At 42.7% G+C, this 19,557-nt stretch overlaps 1 protein-coding gene across 1 annotated transcript; it reads right to left on the minus strand.

Moving 5' to 3' along the window:
- Window positions 1-10,279: 10,279 nt before the first annotated feature.
- Window positions 10,280-18,257, minus strand: UCP1 (uncoupling protein 1). Its single transcript, XM_069978633.1, has 7 exons — window positions 18,150-18,257; window positions 16,281-16,428; window positions 14,535-14,739; window positions 14,047-14,244; window positions 13,342-13,443; window positions 12,140-12,320; window positions 10,280-12,035 (listed from the first exon to the last, which is right to left on the minus strand). Exons 1-7 carry the CDS (start codon window positions 18,218-18,220, stop codon window positions 11,924-11,926), a joined length of 1,017 nt encoding a protein of 338 aa, XP_069834734.1. The 5' UTR covers window positions 18,221-18,257; the 3' UTR covers window positions 10,280-11,923.
- Window positions 18,258-19,557: the final 1,300 nt, after the last annotated feature.

Raw genomic sequence — 19,557 nt, forward strand, 5'->3', positions numbered from 1 at the left:
TGTTGTCCTTACAATTGGTTATCGCATTTGTGTGAAGCAAGAATTACAATGAAATGAAGAATTGAGGCCAATCCAGTGCAAAGCAGGAGTCATCCAAGATGGAAGGAAAAAATATCCAGCGCTTCATAGGTGAAAGACGTCCATCTGTAACTTGTTTCCACATTTCTTATAAATGTTTCTGTAAGGCTGGGTTCACACTGCGTTTTATGAAATCCACTTTTTTCATCTGTTTTAAGCAAACAGATGAATTTGTTTTTAATCTGTTTTTCCATTGTAAAAAAAAAGCATCCTTTTTTTAGTATACACAAAAATGGGGTCAACTATGTTTTGTGTATGCTAAAAAAAAGGTATGCATTTTGATGTTTTTTTTATAATGGAAGTCAACGGAAAAATGGATAAAAAATGGATGCACACAAATGCCTCTGTTTTTTCATTAGTTTTTTATCCTTTCCTAGATCTTTTTCTAGACCTATTAGTTGTGATGCTGCGCACTAAAGTGTAACACCGGGTGACAACTGGATGATGTCAGAGACTGTTCACGTTACTGTAATCTATATTGTTATAAATATTCTTATATTGTGTGTGTATGTGTATATATATATATATATATATTTATATATTATTATAGCCACCAAGGCTTCAGTCACGGTTCATATAGTAAATGCACGGGTCCAGATTATACAGAAGAGTTATTACCAGTTTTTAATTATAAATGGAATTTTGCAGGGTTAGAAATACATGACCGCCTTCTTCCATAAACGCACCACTCTTGTCCTCTGTTTGTGGATGTTATTGCAGCTCAGTTCCATTGAAGTGAATAGAGCCAGGTTGCAATACCACACACAACTAGAGAAAACAGCTGTTTGTTGCACGGATGAAAAAATGGATTGCAAAATCGCAGTGTGAACCCGGCCTAATACAGTTTTATAGGCAAAGCAAGTTCTGTGCTTTTGTTTTTTTTACCCTATAATAATTACAGTTTATCTAAAATCCACTGAGACAACCTTGGCTCCAAGTATGTCCTCTAGTGGCCCCTATACCTAGTCTGATGACCACCTTGCCCTGAAGTCCCCCTTAGTAAGCAGCTCTGCTATAGAAATATTTGTTAAATGAAAAATATATTTTTTTCCCGTTTATCGTTTGTATGGGAAATCTTAAACTTTTATGCCTCTGATCCGATGTCCAGAACGCTGCACCTTTTGGCTCTAGCTCTGTGACTACAGGTCACAGCCGTCTCCTGAGTATCAAATAACAATATCCGTCCTGTAGGTCTGTAGAATCCATCACTTGGTGGAATAGACAAAGAATAAAATCCCTCTCCTGCCCGCTCAAAGCGAATTGTTTGCAGAGGTACCTGTGGTCCTCTACCATATTTCATAAAGACATGGCGAAACTTGTGATCTGTCCGGGTCTGAGTATTCCGATTTGTATTGATCAGGAGAATGAACGGGACCACGTTACAGCACATTCACTCTCTGAGTCAGAAAAAAAAACTCAGACTTATAATGGAGCTCTATGGAGCCCAACTCTTTTTTTTTTTTTTTTTTTCCTAACTTTTTTCTAACTCTCAGTTTTCTAACTCTCAGCGGCCATATTAATTGCACAGTCCTCTCCTCGCTCGTTCTCCCAATCGATACGAGTCTGAACACCCAGATTGATCAAAGTTAGGACTTTTTGTAATGACTGACACTGTAAAGGGAATCTGTCACTAGTTTTATTCCGCCTTAAATGAGGGCAGCATAAACTAGTGACAGAAAGGCTGAACAGATCGGTGTATTACTTACATCATTCTGTTCAGTCGTTCTCCTAATATGCAGGAGAATAGGATTTTTGTCACACCTCTCTCCCCACCCTCCAGCTGCTTATTGACAGGTGACTGCCTATACACAGCATGGATAGATAACTGCCAATCAGCAGCTGGTGGGTGGAGTTTTCTGCTTCTCATGAATATCCTGGACTACTGAGCTCATGCACATAATGGAGAGGACTATTTATTGTCCATGTTATTCAGGAGGAGATCTCTGGATCAGCTCCACAGAACAATGTAAGTAATACATCATCCTGTTCAGCTTCTCTGTCACTAGTTTATGCTACCATGAGATAGGACACCATAATCCTACTGACAGACTTTCTTTGAGGATAGCTTCACACATACCGTGTCGCAGTGGATTTTCTGCTGCGGATCCGCAGCAGATTTGACTAAATGAATGAACACAGCATCAAATCTGCACCATCAAATCTGCTGCGATACGGTACGTGTGAAGCTACCCGAAAAACAGCTAAGCAGATATCTAACAGAGAAAGCAAATCCGTCTAATATAAAAGTAAGACGTCCTGACCGTTCTAAAGAGCAGTATAGGAAATGTAATACCGCACGGTCTGTGGCATTGTATGTTCATTGTGGTCCAGAAAAGACCATTGTATGTTGGAAATATTGTAACCTGAGGCCATTGTAAATTGAAGGAGCAAGGTACTTAGATTTACATGTACATTGTATTTTAGTTTTCTAGAACTATTAGTTGTAATGCTGCGCACTAAGGTGTAACACCGGGTGACAACTGGATGATGTCAGAGACTGTTCATGTTACTGTAATCTATATTGTTATAAATATTCTTATATTGTGTATATATTATTATAGCCACCAAGGCTTCAGTCACGCTTCATATAGTAAATGCACGGGTGCAGATGATACCAGATTTTAATAATAAAAGGGATTTTCCAGGATTAGAACTGCATGGCCGCTTTCTTTCATCAACAGCGCCGCTCTTGTCCTCTGTTTGTGAATGGTATTGCAGCTCAGTTCCATTGAAGTGAATAGAGCCAAGTTGCGATACCACACACAACTAGAGAGCAGGTGTGGCGCTGTTTTTAGAGAAAATCTGCAGTTTTTTTTCCTTATATCCTGGATAATCCATCAGTAGTGCCACAATGCTATTGGGATGTTCCAGCAATATCACTTATCTCCTATCCACTGGATAAGGTGTACATGTATGAACAGCGGGGGGTCAGTATAGGGCCACAGACTCGCCCACATAGACAATGAACAGCGTTGTGTGCACGCGTCTGCCGTTCCTCTGCAGTTGGATGCTCGGGACCGTGGTTCTTGAGCTTTGTAGGCAGTCCCAATGGTCGGACTATCCTGCAGATAGGTTATACGTGTTACTAGTGGGAGAAGGAGTTGAAATTTAATTTAACAGATATATTTTTATAGCTGTCAAGCTTGGTAGTCTTACTTTTCTGTGGACTGTATTTTTCTAACATGTTCTGCCACTGCATCGAAATGTATAGAATAAATCATATATATATGTAAGTGAGCACTAAAGATAGAGACATATTACCTGTGGCTGGTGGGGTAGCTGGGGGGAGGGGAAGAGGGGGGGGGGGGCAACAAGCCAATTTGCCTTGAAACAGAATATATTTAAATACAGGACTAGGGTAGAACACTGACTCTGCCCTCGGTGAAGGAAAGCCTTGCTACACCTTTGCTGCATTACTAAAAATACATTATTGGTTAGGGCATAACTGTCATGTAAATGTCACTGTTCAGAAATCAATAAGTATCAATAGTACAAGCAATTATAAGAAACTCTGTAATAGGTTTTTATTAAGCAAAAGAGTTTCCTTCTGTACTCAAAAAGCTGTTTTCCTACCTCCCCCCCTCACTTCAGAAGAAGCAGGATTTCTGTGTCCAATATGCTCTATGGAGAGGGGAGGGGCCGAGGGGAATGAGTGAGCACAGAGAGGAGAAAAGGGAGCCCTGCACAGCACATTATCCTGCAATCTTCTCTCACCAAGCTCCCAGATAAGCACTGACCTTTCTGACCTGTGAATCCAGTGTTCTATGTGCCCAGTCTCCAAACTGCTTGTCTGCTCTCCCTGCTCCCTTATCCCCCTCAGACCCTCCCCTCTCCATAGGTTATAATGGACACAGCAAACCCGTCTTCACTTTGCTCCTCTATAGTGGAGACGGCTTTGCCTGATAATGAACATATAAGAAATGAGGGGAAGGGGGGGAGGAAAACAGCTTTCTGAGCACAAAAAAAGGCTTTTTTGCCTATTAAACCTATTACAGAGTTTCTTAAAATCGCTTGTACTATTGATTTCTGCAAAAAATATTTTATTTCACAGAATTACACTTTAACCTCTTAAGGACATAGGACGTACCGGTACATCCTATGTCCTCACTTGCACTTTAAAGCGGGGCCGCGCGGCGGCCCCGCTTTGAAGTGCCGCGATCCCGGGTGCCGCGTGTAGCCCGGGACCGCCGCTATTAGCGGGCACGGTCTGATCGCCGTGCCCGCTAATTAGCTAATCGGAGGCAGCTGTCAAAGTTGACAGCTGCCTCCGATTACCGGAGGCAACGTTTCCCTGGTGTCTAGTGGGGGAGATCGCTCCTCCGGGACCTTGTCCCGGAGGAGCGATCTCCGTTACTGATGCCGGCCGGGGACGCGTCCAAGATGGCGCCGTCCTCGGCTCGGCACTCGTTTGTTTTCGGCTGCAGCAGCCGAAAGCAAACGAGTGCCGATCTCATGGATCTCTGCAGCATATCTATGCTGCAGAGATCTCAATGAGAGATCACAGTGTATATACTAGAAGTCCCCCAGGGGGGCTTCTAGTATATGTGTAAAAAAAAAAAAAAAAAGTGTTGTTAATAGTAAAAAGCCCCCTCCCCTAATAAAAGTCTGAATCACCCCCCTTTTCCCAGGTTTTAAATAAAAGTAAACAAATAAATAAATAAACATGTTTGCTATCGCCGCGTGCGTAATCGCCCAAACTATTAATTAATCACATTCCTGATCTCGTACGGTAAACGGCGTCAGCGCAAAAAAATCCCAAAGTGCAAAATTGCGCATTTTTGGTCGCATCAAATCCAGAAAAAATTTAATAAAAAGCGATCAAAAAGACGTATATGGGCAATCAAGGTACCGATAGAAAGATCAAATCATGGCGCAAAAAATGACACCTCGCACAGCCCCATAGACCAAAGGATAAAAGCGCTATAAGCCTGGGAATGGAGCGATTTTAAGGAACGTATATTGGTTAACAACGGTTTGAATTTTTTACAGGCCATCAGATACAATATAAGTTATACATGTTATATATCGTTTTAATCGTAACGACTTGAGGAACATGCATAACAAGTCAGTTTTACCCCAGGGCGAATGGCGTAAAAACACATTTCCCCCAAATAAAAGAAATGCGTTTTTTTTTTTCAATTTCACCACACTTCGAATTTTTTTCTGGTTTCGCAGTATACTTTATGCAAAAATTCAGCCTGTAATTGCAAAGTACAATTAGTGACGCAAAAAATAAGGGGTCATGTGGGTTTCTAGGTGGAAAAATGCAAGTGCTATGACCTTTTAAACACAAGGAGGAAAAACCGAAAACGTAAAAACGAAAATGGGCCATGTCCTTAAAGGGTTAAACTTGAATTCCAAAAGAACTAATGCGCAAAGGATGATGGGTTACGGTCAGGACCACGCAGGAGTTATTGACCGCTCCTCATACCGTTTCTTTTCCTCCTATAAAGCTTATATATGATCATCAGACTGCAAGGGAAGGGAAGCTGGATAAACTCATTCGGCACTTTTTTTGTTTGTGTGACAGCGATGGATTCCAATGAGAGGGCGTAAAGCCAGTGTTTCCACCCACAGACAACGTCCATTTCTTAGTATTGGAACTTACCACTTAAATATCTGAAAGGATTCTTATAGTGAGCAATGGTCCAGTGAATGCAGAGTAAGGCTATGTGCACACAGTGTATTTTTTTTTTTTAAAGACAAGAACGGCCGTTGTTCACAATTAAAACAACGACCATTCTTGCCTTAAAATAGTGCACTACATTGCGGCCGTTGTTCATACACTCTATTGAACAATGGGCATTGTTCCCCTATGGCCTGCACAAATAATTGACTTGTCAGTTATTTGCGGACGCTAGTGCAGGAACAACGGCCGTTGTCCCCGCTCTCTTCACGATGTGTACGGCCGTTCTGACAGCCGTACACTGTATAGACTTCAATGGTTAATTGGATTGCGGGCTACACCCAAATGTGGCCGCAATCTAAATAAAATAAAATGATGTCGGCTGTTGTTTGACACGGCAAACAGCGTCCGTTGTTTATACATAGTGGGAACATGGCCTAAAACCAATTTTGGACAATCCTGATACAGATACATCAGGGGGTGCAAAACACGACCCAACCGGGGGTCTAATGACCCAAACTGGAAGCATCATAGGAAGCTCTCCGCTTGGGTCACCAGTCGTGCAATATAACTGGGACGTTATCCTATTCATCCAAAACCGTCTTCCATCTAATCTCGGAGACATCGTTTTATGTAAAACCTTTATTTGTAGAGTCATTTTGTTTGCATTTACACTAGTTTTACTATTGCTTCAGTAATCTCTCTTGCTTGGACTATATGCCTACATAGACCACTGTTTTCTTCATTACCAGAATACTTTTATACCTACAATAAACTCTTCTTTTGCCAAACTGATGTGTTTTTCTTGTTTGTTTGTTTTTTTCATTTATTTTTTTAAACAGACACTTATATATCTTATTGCATCAGGGTACGTTTTACCTAATATCTATGCCATAGGTGTCTAATTCAGGCCCTCCAGCTGTTACAAAACTACAATTCCCATCATGCCTGGACAGCCAGCTTTAGCTTTGTTTGACCCCCTTACTCTTTATTGAGGATGAGTTGATTTTAAGTTGCATTTATAAATGTCACCACTAGAGGTCACACTATATCAGTATTGTTTTCTGTAATATCTATTGTCATTGCAGAGTATACAAGCTTTTCACATAGGGATGCTACAGTGTTTGTCATATATATATATATATATATATATATATATATATATCCCCCTTGAACATTCTGTTATAATAGATAAAGTACCACATACTGTATTCAGAAGATTTGTGTCTCCGGGGGCTTGTGGTGTGTATTTGGGGATGCTATATAAAGACAAGGCAGATATTGTTCCTGAGAAGACGACCATTCGGTCAGACATACCACGATTAAAGTGAATCTGTCAGCTGCAGTTCACCTTCCATATCTGATGATGCAGTTAGATAGCAGTTAAAGGGCTATTCCAACTTACAAACTAACTTGTCCAATATACCTGGATTTGGTATTTCCCTTGTGCTCGTAAATATAGCTGGATATTAACTAAAAGGGCCCCTTATAATGGTGGTTTTGGTGGTTTCCCTACAGGGGCCACCCCAAGTACTTCCTATCCTTCCCATTCTACCTGCAGGAGCAATGATGAGTAGCAAGACCATATTCACACTTGTGTTGCTTGGCGGCCGCTTTCTCCGCCGGTGGTGCTGGCTGGGTTTTTGGGGGGTACTTTGGGTTTGGTCCTGTGACATTGGGGTCGCAGGGCCATTCCATGGCCTCCCTTCCCTGCTTGTGCACGGTTTGCCGGGTTAGCGGTCGCTGACCGACACAGTGTGGAGTTAGTGTAGGGACTCGTGATCCAGGGGACCTGCACGCTGGTACATGAGGCAATGTGGTTTGATCAAATCATATACTAACATCCTGGCGTTGGTTTTTAAATGTAGCCGAGAGGCATTAGTGTCAGCCATAGGTGTGAGGTTCAGCATTAGTGTCAGCCATAGGTGTGAGGTGCGGCATTAGTGTCAGCCATAGGTGTGAGGTTCAGCATTAGTTTCAGCCATAGGTGTGAGGTGCAGCATTAGTGTCAGCCATAGGTGTGAGGTGCGGCATTAGTGTCAGCCATAGGTGTGAGGTGGGGCATTAGTGTCAGCCATAGGTGTGAGGTGCAGCATTAGTGTCAGCCATAGGTGTGAGGTGCAGCATTAGTGTCAGCCATAGGTGTGAGGTGCAGCATTAGTGTCAGCCATAGGTGTGAGGTGCGGCATTAGTGTCAGCCATAGGTGTGAGGTGCGGCATTAGTGTCAGCCATAGGTGTGAGGTGCGGCATTAGTGTCAGCCAGGGCCGGATTAAGGTTGGTGGAGGCCCCCCCCCCCCCCCCCCCCATTTTCTTAGCACCTTCCCCACCTCACTCCTGGCTGTATGGCTCAGCCTCCTCCTCTGTTCTGCATGTGATTGTCCCTAGAGGCTGCAGTGCAGAGGAAGATGCCAGGCCGTAGAGACAGGATGGGGGAGGGGTGAGCATCGCAGTGTGTTCCCACTTAATTCAATTCAAGAACAGAACACTTTAGCACTTTCTGTGTGCTCTTGCCCACTGTGTTAGCCACCACTGCAGCATATGCAGTTGTGAATCGCTGAAGGAACCTGGACTTGCAAGTCTAAGTCCCATTTCAGTTCCCAACCATATAAACTACCTGGAGCAGTAAAGAGCACCCGAAAGTACTTAAAGGCTGTGTATAATCTATAGCGGATATGGTACATGTGAATATACCCTAAGGATCATGGCATATATAGCTGCACACAGGCTACATGTCATATGCTGCACTCAGGCTATATTTACCATGTTCTGCACACAGGCTATATTTACCATATGCTGCACACAGGCTATATACCATACACTGCACACAGGCTATATACCATACACTGCGCACAGGCTATATACCATATTCTGCACACAAGCTATATTTCCCATATGCTGCACACAGGCTATATACCATACACTGCACACAGACTATTTACCATACACTGCACACAGACTATATTTCATATGCTGCACACAGGCTATATACCATACACTGCACACAGGCTATATACCATACACTGCACACAGGCTATATACCATACACTGCACACAGGCTGTATATCATACACTGCACAAAGGCAACATGTCATATGCTGCACACAGGCTATATACCATACACTGCACACAGGCTATATATACCATACACTGCACACAGGCTATATACCATACACTGCACACAGGTTATATATCATAGACTGCACACAGGCTGTATACCATACACTGCACACATCCCTGCTCTGATATATGCCCCTATAGTATATACCCCTGCTTTGATATATGTCCCCCTAGTATATACCACTGCTCTGATATATGCCCCTAACTCTGATATATGCCCCCTGCTCTGATATCTGCAGCTATAGTATATGCCCCTGCTCTGATGTGCCAATACAAAACAAAACCTCATACTCACCTGATCTGGGCAGATGACAGGTCTTCTCTCTTCTGGCTCTTCTCTGTTTCTTTAGCCTGTCAGCCACTGTGACAGATCCTCCAGCATGCTCCATGATGTCACATCCCTGCTGGAGAGATCAGGTTTCCTTGCTGAGGTCCCAGCTGTCCTCTCCTCAGTGCGGGGGAGGGGCGAGGGGGGAGTGAGGACCTCGGCAGGAGACAGGCACCCTGAAGCTTGACAGGAAGAATCCATTAAAAGACCCACCAGGGGAAGTCTGAGCCTGCCAGGTGGGAGATGCTCACACAGGATTAACCCTACACCTCCCTCCCTGGACAGCATGCAGTGTGGCCAGTGCTATGTCAAGGTAGGGTTTCCACATGCTTTTTGCGCGTGGGACTGGCTCCCAGACAACACTTCCGGGTTTGGGCTGGTGGAGGCCCCCTAGTGGTGGAGGCCCCTGGGCACGTGCCCCTGGTGCCCTCCCTTTAATCCGGCCCTGGTGTCAGCCATAGGTGTGAGGTGCGGCATTAGTGTCAGCCATAGGTGTGAGGTGCGGCATTAGTGTCAGCCATAGGTGTGAGGTGCGGCATTAGTGTCAGCCATAGGTGTGAGGTGCGGCATTAGTGTCAGCCATAGGTGTGAGGTTCGGCATTAGTGTCAGCCATAGGTGTGAGGTTCGGCATTAGTGTCAGCCATAGGTGTGAGGTGCGGCATTAGTGTCAGCCATAGGTGTGAGGTGCGGCATTAGTGTCAGCCATAGGTGTGAGGTGCAGCATTAGTGTCAGCCATAGGTGTGAGGTGCAGCATTAGTGTCAGCCATAGGTGTGAGGTGCAGCATTAGTGTCAGCCATAGGTGTGAGGTGCAGCATTAGTGTCAGCCATAGGTGTGAGGTGCAGCATTAGTGTCAGCCATAGGTGTGAGGTGCAGCAATAGTGTCAGCCATAGGTGTGAGGTGCAGCAGCTCCTTTCTCTCCATGTTGGATATCTGGCTCGTCTTGTGAGACTCCTAAATGAGGCTCCGCGGACTCTTTTTGCTTATTGTTTCCGCAGGATAGGGGACGGCCATTTGCTTTGATATATGACGGCTTTGGATCCTATTTCAGTGTTTAGTCGCTTCGCTCCTTCCTACCTTCCATGTTATTATATTTGTTACTTATATTGATCACACATCGCACCTGTATAATAAATAGTCGTTTATTTTCCTTATTTTCCAGTTTGAAATAAATATAAACGTAAAGAAAAAAACAAACAAACAAAAGGTCGGATTTTCCTGGATCATCTTCTAACTTGGTTCTACTTTTCACGAGATCATGAAATCGATCCAGTTTCCTGAAGATCGTATACAGTAAAGTGCGTCTAAAGTTGGCCGTACACCTTGGCAATTGGCCAACAACTCTCTCTCCCGACTGTCTCATACATATGCCTTCCTGGCTTGGCAAAGCTTGCATGGGAAGAGCCACTGCCAGACCCATAGGCGGCGGCTTATCTCCCCTGTGAGCAAAAGGGACAGGCAAGTTGAAATCTACCCAACCATTTCTACCCTAGAAACAGGAGGCCATCATACACATTAGATGTTCTACCAATAATAATCCGATGTATATGGCCTGCAGAATATAATGCCAATGTGCCTCCTATAGGGAACTGAACCATACAGCTATTTTGACAAAAAAAAAAAAAAAAAGCTTCTGCAATGGAGATAGTAATTTTAGGACAGTATGTTGAATGGGTTATCCAGTGCTACAAAAGCATGGCCGCTTTCTTCCAGAGACAGCACCGCTCTTGTCTGCAGATCAGGTGCTGTTTTGAGGTAAAGTGTCGCTGTTGCTTAAATTCTTTTTTTTATTTTCAGAAATCAGTAGTACAGGCCGAAAACTGCATTTTTATCATGAAAAAGCAGTTTGAAGCTCTCCCTCTTGTCTTCATGATTTTCTATGGAGAGGGGAGGGGTGGAGGGAGATGAGGCACCAAAACAGGACAACAAAGAGTTATTTACAGCGACATCACCGGGATATCTCCTCTGACAGTCAGCACTGACCTCTCTGAACTCTGAATACCGGCTTTCACACAGCTCCCACTGTGTAATCCTTTGTTCTCTGCTGCTGACTAATCTCCCTGCTCCCCCCTCCATAGAACAGACAGGGCCTGACTGATGTAAAAGAGTGGAGATTTCCTGATAATAAGCAGTGAATGAGAGAGAGGAGGGGGAGGGGGGACCTGGGGAAAGGCTTTTTGAATGCAGATAATGGCAGATTTGCCTAATAAACCCAATTACAAAGTTTCTGGAAGAAAGTGGCCGTATTTTTGTAGCGCTGGATGACCCCTTTAATTTACTCTCCAAACTTGTATCTACAGTCACAAGAACATTAGTCAGTTACAAGACGTGCATGGTGTATACTGTATACCAATACACTGAGCACAGACCATATGATGTATACACACATTAGTCAGATGTGCATGGTGTATACCGTATACCAATACACTGGGCACAGACCATATGATGTATACACAAATTAATCAGTTGTTACATGACCTGCATGGTGTATACTGTATACTGATACACCGGACACAGACCATATGCTGTATACACACATTAGTCAGACGTGCATGGTGTATACCGTATACCAATACACCGGACACAGACCATATGCTGTATACACATTGTAAGGACAAGCTTTGCCTCCACCAGGTTGCTGTGTTGGTCTGATTACGTATCTTCTCCCACTTCCTGGTATATACATGTATAATGTACCAGGAACGGACATGCTCGCTCTTATATAGTATATTTCCATTGTGTGAGTCTTTGGTTATGATACGGTGAGCCTTCATGCGTACTCGATCCTTTGTCTGGACATCATCATCGCTCTCTTGATTTGTTCATAAGACACAAACATGACGACGTTCCAGGATCCCAACCTCAGGAACGAAGGGACAAACCTGAAAGGAAAGATACAAATGTATCAAAGATTCCAAGACGTCTGGAATGAGCTTCTTCCATCATGTCTGTAATGTAGAATATAGAGGGGGAGGGTGACAATTACCCTTTATAGAAGGCGGTGGGGCCCTCCTTGGTCAGCATGGTCCAGGCACAGTTAATAGCTGACTTGTACTGTCCAGGAGGGGAGTTCATGTATCTGGTCTTCACCACGTCCACCGGGGAGGCAATGACGGTCGTACAAAAGCCAGCGCCAAAGGCCGATACAAAATGGCAAGGGAGGTTATCTGCAAAACATCGAGGATGCAGAATATATTACTGAAGGGATGATAAGAATGTCCATCTTTATCTGGCAGCACAGTACAGGCACCAGAAAAAATACTCATTTGATATATTAAAGGGGTACTCCACTCAAACATAACTTTAGATATGTTGCTGCCCATGGTGAGACTAACAATTCCTTCCATACTTGTTATTATCTATTCAGTCTCCTTCCCCAGTTCTCAGCTGCTGCTTCCTGCTGAAGACACAAAAATCTGTGTGTGAGCTTTTCTCTCTGTCTCCCCCTCCTCCCCCCTCCCTTCTGAGACAGCTGATGTAAACAAATCCCTGACTGGCTTTATCTGCAACATTGTAGCTTCTTTGTTATGCTGGGAGGCTTGGTAACAGTGGAGGAGGGAGGAGGGGGAGACAGAGAGAAAAGCTCACACAAATTTTTGTGTTTTCCGCAAAAAGCAGCTGAGAACTGGGGGAAGGAGACAGAATACATAAAAACAAGTATGGAAGGAATTGTTAGGGGAGGAAATCTCTGCTGCGGAATCCCGCCAACCTCTGTGTCATGCTGGCAGTCTATGGGAGGGCTCGCGCCTCCTCTCTCCATGCCTCTCTACTTGAAAGAATTGACATGTCAATTCTTCCGCGCAGAGAGAGGAGGCGCGAGCCCTCCCATAGACTGCCAGTATGACACAGAGGTTGGCGGGATTACGACAGTTTTACTCCGTGTGAACTGGCCCTTAATCTCACCATGGGCAGCAAAATATTAAAAGTTATGTTTGAGGGGAATACCCCTTTAAATATTAGTATAACATGGTTTTAACTAGAGATGAGCGAAGAGGATACGGCCGGGGGACGCCTAGTAAACATGGATACAGCCACAGCTGTACGAAGCCAAACAAACCTGCTTCGCTCATCTCTAGTATTAACCATGGAAACTGTGCCCCATCCCAGACTAAGCTCTCTGCCACTACAATGAGTATAATCAGTAACCTGTAAAACAATGGCAGCCGCAGACCGCAGAGCCGTACTTACCTGTCAGTAGTTTGTACTGCAGCAGCGCTTCCTTTATGAGGTCGTAGGTCACCAGTTCGGTGCAGTTGACAATGGCGTTTCTCGTCACGTTTGGAAATGTTCCTGTTATAAAACAAATTATACAAATATATAAATGTTCGGCTTTGTTCCTTTTATTGTGTATTTTCTTACAGTACGGCATGCCGCCAGATTGTGCACTATTGGTAACTATTGAGTAATTTTTTTTAATGGGAATTTAAACTCCTTCGTATTTCTATATTCCACTTGTGCCTAGAATGATTACACAACTGGATTAAAGGGGCAAATCTTCCCATACTTATCAGCTGCTGTATGTCCTGCAGGAAGTTGTGTAGTCTCTCCAGTCGGACACACTGCTCTCTGCTGCCACCTCTGTCCATGTCAGGGACTGTCCAGAGCAGGAGAGGTTTTCTCTGGAGATTTGCTGCTGCTCTGGACAGTTCCTGACATGGACAGAGGTGGCAGCAGAGAGCACTGTGTCAGACTGGGAAGAATACACCACTTCCTGCAGGACATACAGCAGCTGATAAGTACTGAAAGACTGGAGATTTTAAAATAGAAGTAAATTACAGATTTATATAAAGTTCTGATAGCAGTTGATTTGAAAGTAAAAGAGTACCCCTTTAATTATAGCTGCCCACATTGGAAATATCTTGCTGCTATATATATTGCTTTTCTGTTATGTACCTTTCCACAGTCCCTTCATTCCTTCTTGTCGTGCGATGGTTTTGTAGGCGTCCATTGTACCGCTGTATCTTTTCTTCACCCCATTAAGATTGGCCTGAGCTTGGAATCGGACTTTTACCACATCGGTCGGCTGGGCTATGGTGACGGCCAGGGCTCCTGTCGTGCATCCGGCAAGTATTCTGGTTACAATCCCGGCTTCTGCAACAAGAATAGGCAACGATCACCGAGATGGACATGCAGCTATCTGCTTCCTTCTATACACTACTGAGGAATAAAGGCACAAGTAAGGAAACTTGGCTGTTGCAAAACTACAACCCCCATCATGCCTGGATATGTGAGATAAGCTTTAGCTTTGGCTGTCCAGGCATGATGGGAGTTGTAGTTTTGCAACAGCCGGAGAACCAAGGTTCCCATCCCTGCTAAAGGGTAATGGAAAAAATTCAACTATGTTTTCTACCCTCAATATACAATAGTCCATAGGAACTTACTCTCTTTTCCATTGGTGTAGAAGAGTTTGACGGTGTCATAGAGCCCGATCCTAATGGAAGCAAAACTCATCTGTCTCTGCAGTCCGGCCACCAATCCATTGTACAGGCTCTTCGCTCCTTCAGTCTTGATAATTGTTTGTATTGTCCCAAAAACTCCTTTGTATCGGATCCCATTGACCCCAGATACTGTCGCCTCTCCTTGTATCTGGAATGAAGGAGAAAAAAATTATAAGGAGGAGCAACAAGCGCCACAGACTATACAGTAATACACAATAATACAAGGCTATGCGGTAATACACAATAATACAAGGCTATGCGGTAATACACAATAATACAAGACTATACGGTAATACACAATAATACAAGACTATACGGTAATACACAATAATACAAGACTATACAGTAATACACAATAATACAAGACTATACGGTAATACACAATAATACAAGGCTATGCGGTAATACACAATAATACAAGACTATACGGTAATACACAATAATACAAGGCTATACGGTAATACCTCGCTGTTTGAACGCTTCTGAACTGTATAAGACTGCTGGAGTGCATATACAGCACAGTAGTAGTACAGTCAGTGCACCACCATCTCCCATCCTGTACTGTATAAGACTGCTGGAGTGCTTATACAGCACAGTAGTAGTACAGTCAGTGCACCACCATCTCCCATCCTGTACTGTATAAGACTGCTGGAGTGCTTATACAGCACAGTAGTAGTACAGTCAGTGCACCACCATCTCCCATCCTGTATAAGACTGCTGGAGTGCATATACAGCACAGTAGTAGTACAGGCAGTGCACCACCATCTCCCATCCTGTTCTGTATAATACTGCTGGAGTGCATATACAGCACAGTAGTAGTACAGTCAGTGCACCACCATCTCCCATCCTGTACTGTATAAGATTGCTGGAGTGCATATACAGTACAGGAGTAGTACAGTCAGTGCACCACCATCTCCCATCCTGTACTGTATAAGATTGCTGGAGTGCATATACAGCACAGTAGTAGTACAGTCAGTGCACCACCATCTCCCATCCTGTTCTGTATAATACTGCTGGAGTGCATATACAGCACAGTAGTAGTACAGGCAGTGCACCGCCATCTCCCATCGTGTACTGTATAAGACTGCTGGAGTGCATATACAGTACAGTAGTAGTACAGGCAGTGCACCACCATCTCCCATCCTGTACAGTACTATATAAGATTGCTGGAGTGCATATACAGTACAGTAGTAGTACAGTCAGTGCACCGCCATCTCCCATCCTGTACTGTATAAGACTGCTGGCGTGCATATACAGTACAATAGTAGTACAGGCAGTGCACCACCATCTCCCATCCTGTACTGTATAAGACTGCTGGAGTGCATATACAGTACAGTAGTAGTACAGGCAGTGCACCACTATCTCCCATCGTGTACTGTATAAGATTGCTGGAGTGCATATACAGCACAGTAGTAGTACAGGCAGTGCACCACTATCTCCCATCGTGTACTGTATAAGATATAGGTTAGAAAACAGAGGTGTTACTGTTTATACAAAACCACCACAACCAGAAGTGGATCCAACAGGAAAGAGACGTACAAGTCCTCCCTTTATACATTCTAATCCAATTCTGGTTTTGGCACAAATCCTGCCGTGTGTGTTTTCCGCCTTATAGCTGCTAAAACATTTATATTTCTGTGAGCTCAGTTTATTTCTGCAGTTTGTATGGACCATGTACTCTGCCATTACCTGTAGTCGGACTTTTGCTGTGTCCAAGGGGAATGTGAAGAGATCGGCTATGCATGCTGCGGTGCCGGCACCAATGAACTTCACGGCTGGGGTTGGGGGGATGTCAGAGGGTCTCAGTCCAACCATAATGAGAAGATGATGAAGGAAGCTGCATGAAAAAGCAAAAATATAGTTTTTTAAATTACGAGAAAGTAAAGATAGTCGTCCTGACATAAGAAGGATAGTCGTCCTGACATAAGAAGGATAGTCGTCCTGACATAAGAAGGATAGTCGTCCTGACATAAGAAGGATAGTCGTCCTGACATAAGAAGGATAGTCGTCTGGACATAAGAAGGATAGTCGTCCTGACATAAGAAGGGTAGTCGTCCTGACATAAGAAGGATAGTCGTCCTGACATAAGAAGGATAGTCGTCCGGACATAAGAAGGATAGTCGTCCTGACATAAGAAGGATAGTCGTCCTGACATAAGAAGGATAGTCGTCCTGACATAAGAAGGATAGTCGTCCTGACATAAGAAGGATAGTCGTCTGGACATAAGAAGGATAGTCGTCCTGACATAAGAAGGGTAGTCGTCCTGACATAAGAAGGATAGTCGTCCTGACATAAGAAGGATAGTCGTCCGGATATAAGAAGGATAGTCGTCCTGACATAAGAAGGATAGTCGTCCTGACATAAGAAGGATAGTCGTCCTGACATAAGAAGGATAGTCGTCTGGACATAAGAAGGATAGTCGTCCTGACATAAGAAGGATAGTCGTCCGGACATAAGAAGGATAGTCGTCCTGACATAAGAAGGATAGTCGTCCTGACATAAGAAGGATAGTCGTCCTGACATAAGAAGGATAGTCGTCCTGACATAAGAAGGATAGTCGTCCGGACATAAGAAGGATAGTCATGCGGACATAAGAAGGATAGTCGTCCTGACATAAGAAGGATAGTCGTCCTGACATAAGAAGGATAGTCATACGGACGTAAGAAGGATAGTCGTCAGGACATAAGAAGGATAGTCGTCCTGACATAAGAAGGATAGTCGTCCGGACATAAGAAGGATAGTCATCCTGACATAAGAAGGATAGTCGTCCGGACATAAGAAGGATAGTCGTCCTGACATAAGAAGGATAGTCGTCCGGACATAAGAAGGATAGTCATCCTGACATAAGAAGTATAGTCGTCCTGACATAAGAAGGATAGTCGCCCTGACATAAGAAGGATAGTCGTCCTGACATAAGAAGGATAGTCGTCCTGACATAAGAAGGATAGTCGTCCGGACATAAGAAGGATAGTCGTCCGGACATAAGAAGGATAGTCGTCCTGACATAAGAAGGATAGTCGTCCTGACATAAGAAGGATAGTCGTCTGGACATAAGAAGGATAGTCGTACGGACGTAAGAAGGATAGTCGTCCTGACATAAGAAGGATAGTCGCCCTGACATAAGAAGGATAGTCGTCCTGACATAAGAAGGATAGTCGTCCTGACATAAGAAGGATAGTCGTCCGGACATAAGAAGGATAGTCGTCCTGACATAAGAAGGATAGTCGTCCGGACATAAGAAGGATAGTCGTCCGGACATAAGAAGGATAGTCGTCCTGACATAAGAAGGATAGTCGTCCTGACATAAGAAGGATAGTCGTCCTGACATAAGAAGGATAGTCGTACGAACGTAAGAAGGATAGTCGTCCTGATATAACCATCACTGTGAAATATCCAATCTATCATTACAGTCAGGAAGAAAGAGAACATTACTTCCATTTACTTCCAGCCGATCATTCTGCAATCTACATTTCTAGCCGTCCGGGTTACAGGAGGTAATGATTTACATGGAGAAGATACTTTCTGCATATAATATCTTATAGTAATCTGTTCTCATACCTGGCGGTGACACTGGAGGGGTCTTGGCTTGTGTTGTTCTTGCTGATCTCAGCACCAGGAGACTGATCCATCCATCAGGGCTGCTTATATAGTGGCAGCCGCAGGTGACGTCACGTCTAGGTGAGATGCTGGGGAGGTGATACCTGTGAGAGGTCCACAGGACGCACACCCCCAACCTGGACTCCTCCCGAGAGACTCAGAATAAGGACAAGGATTACATAATCTAAGGAGAGGACCTAGAATAATAATTGGAGGAGATCACCAGGAGGTCAGGGGGTTATGGGTTATATTTGTGGATTAATAAATTAGTTTGTTGCGTTGCTGTTTGTATCAAAAGGTCATAAAGAAATCTACAATGATTGATGATGTTACAATGTGCTGTTATATAACAGAATAAGAAGGGTTCATTAGGTTACTTTCCTCCCTATGTAACATGGTGATATAGTGTTATAATGTGTTATATGTTATATGTGTTATATTGTGTTATATTGTGTTATATGTTATATGTGTTATATTGTGTTATATGTTATATGTGTTATATTGTGTTATATAGTGTTATATAGTGTTATATGTTATATGTGTTATAGAGTGTTATATGTTATATGTGTTATATAGTGTTATATGTTATATGTGTTATATTGTGTTATATGTTATATGTGTTATATTGTGTTATATTGTGTTATATGTTATATGTGTTATATTGTGTTATATTGTGTTATATGTTATATGTGTTATATTGTGTTATATAGTGTTATATGTTATATGTGTTATATTGTGTTATATGTTATATGTGTTATATTGTGTTATATAGTGTTATATAGTGTTATATGTTATATGTGTTATAGAGTGTTATATGTTATATGTGTTATATAGTGTTATATGTTATATGTGTTATATTGTGTTATATAGTGTTATATAGTGTTATATGTTATATGTGTTATAGAGTGTTATATGTTATATGTGTTATATTGTGTTATATGTTATATGTGTTATATTGTGTTATATGTTATATGTGTTATATAGTGTTATATAGTGTTATATGTTATATGTGTTATATTGTGTTATATAGTGTTATATGTTATATGTGTTATATTGTGTTATATGTTATATGTGTTATATTGTGTTATATAGTGTTATATGTTATATGTGTTATATAGTGTTATATGTTATATAGTGTTATTTATATGTTATATAGTGTTATATGTTATATGTGTTATATTGTGTTATATAGTGTTATATGTTATATGTGTTATATTGTGTTATATAGTGTTATGTTATATGTGTTATATAGTGTTATATAGTGTTATGTTATATGTGTTATATGTGTTATATGTGTTATATTGTGTTATATGTTATATGTGTTATATAGTGTTATATGTTATATGTGTTATATAGTGTTATTTATATG

This window comes from Dendropsophus ebraccatus, chromosome 7 (assembly GCF_027789765.1).
Source record: "Dendropsophus ebraccatus isolate aDenEbr1 chromosome 7, aDenEbr1.pat, whole genome shotgun sequence".
NCBI classification, from domain to species: Eukaryota; Metazoa; Chordata; class Amphibia; order Anura; family Hylidae; genus Dendropsophus; species Dendropsophus ebraccatus.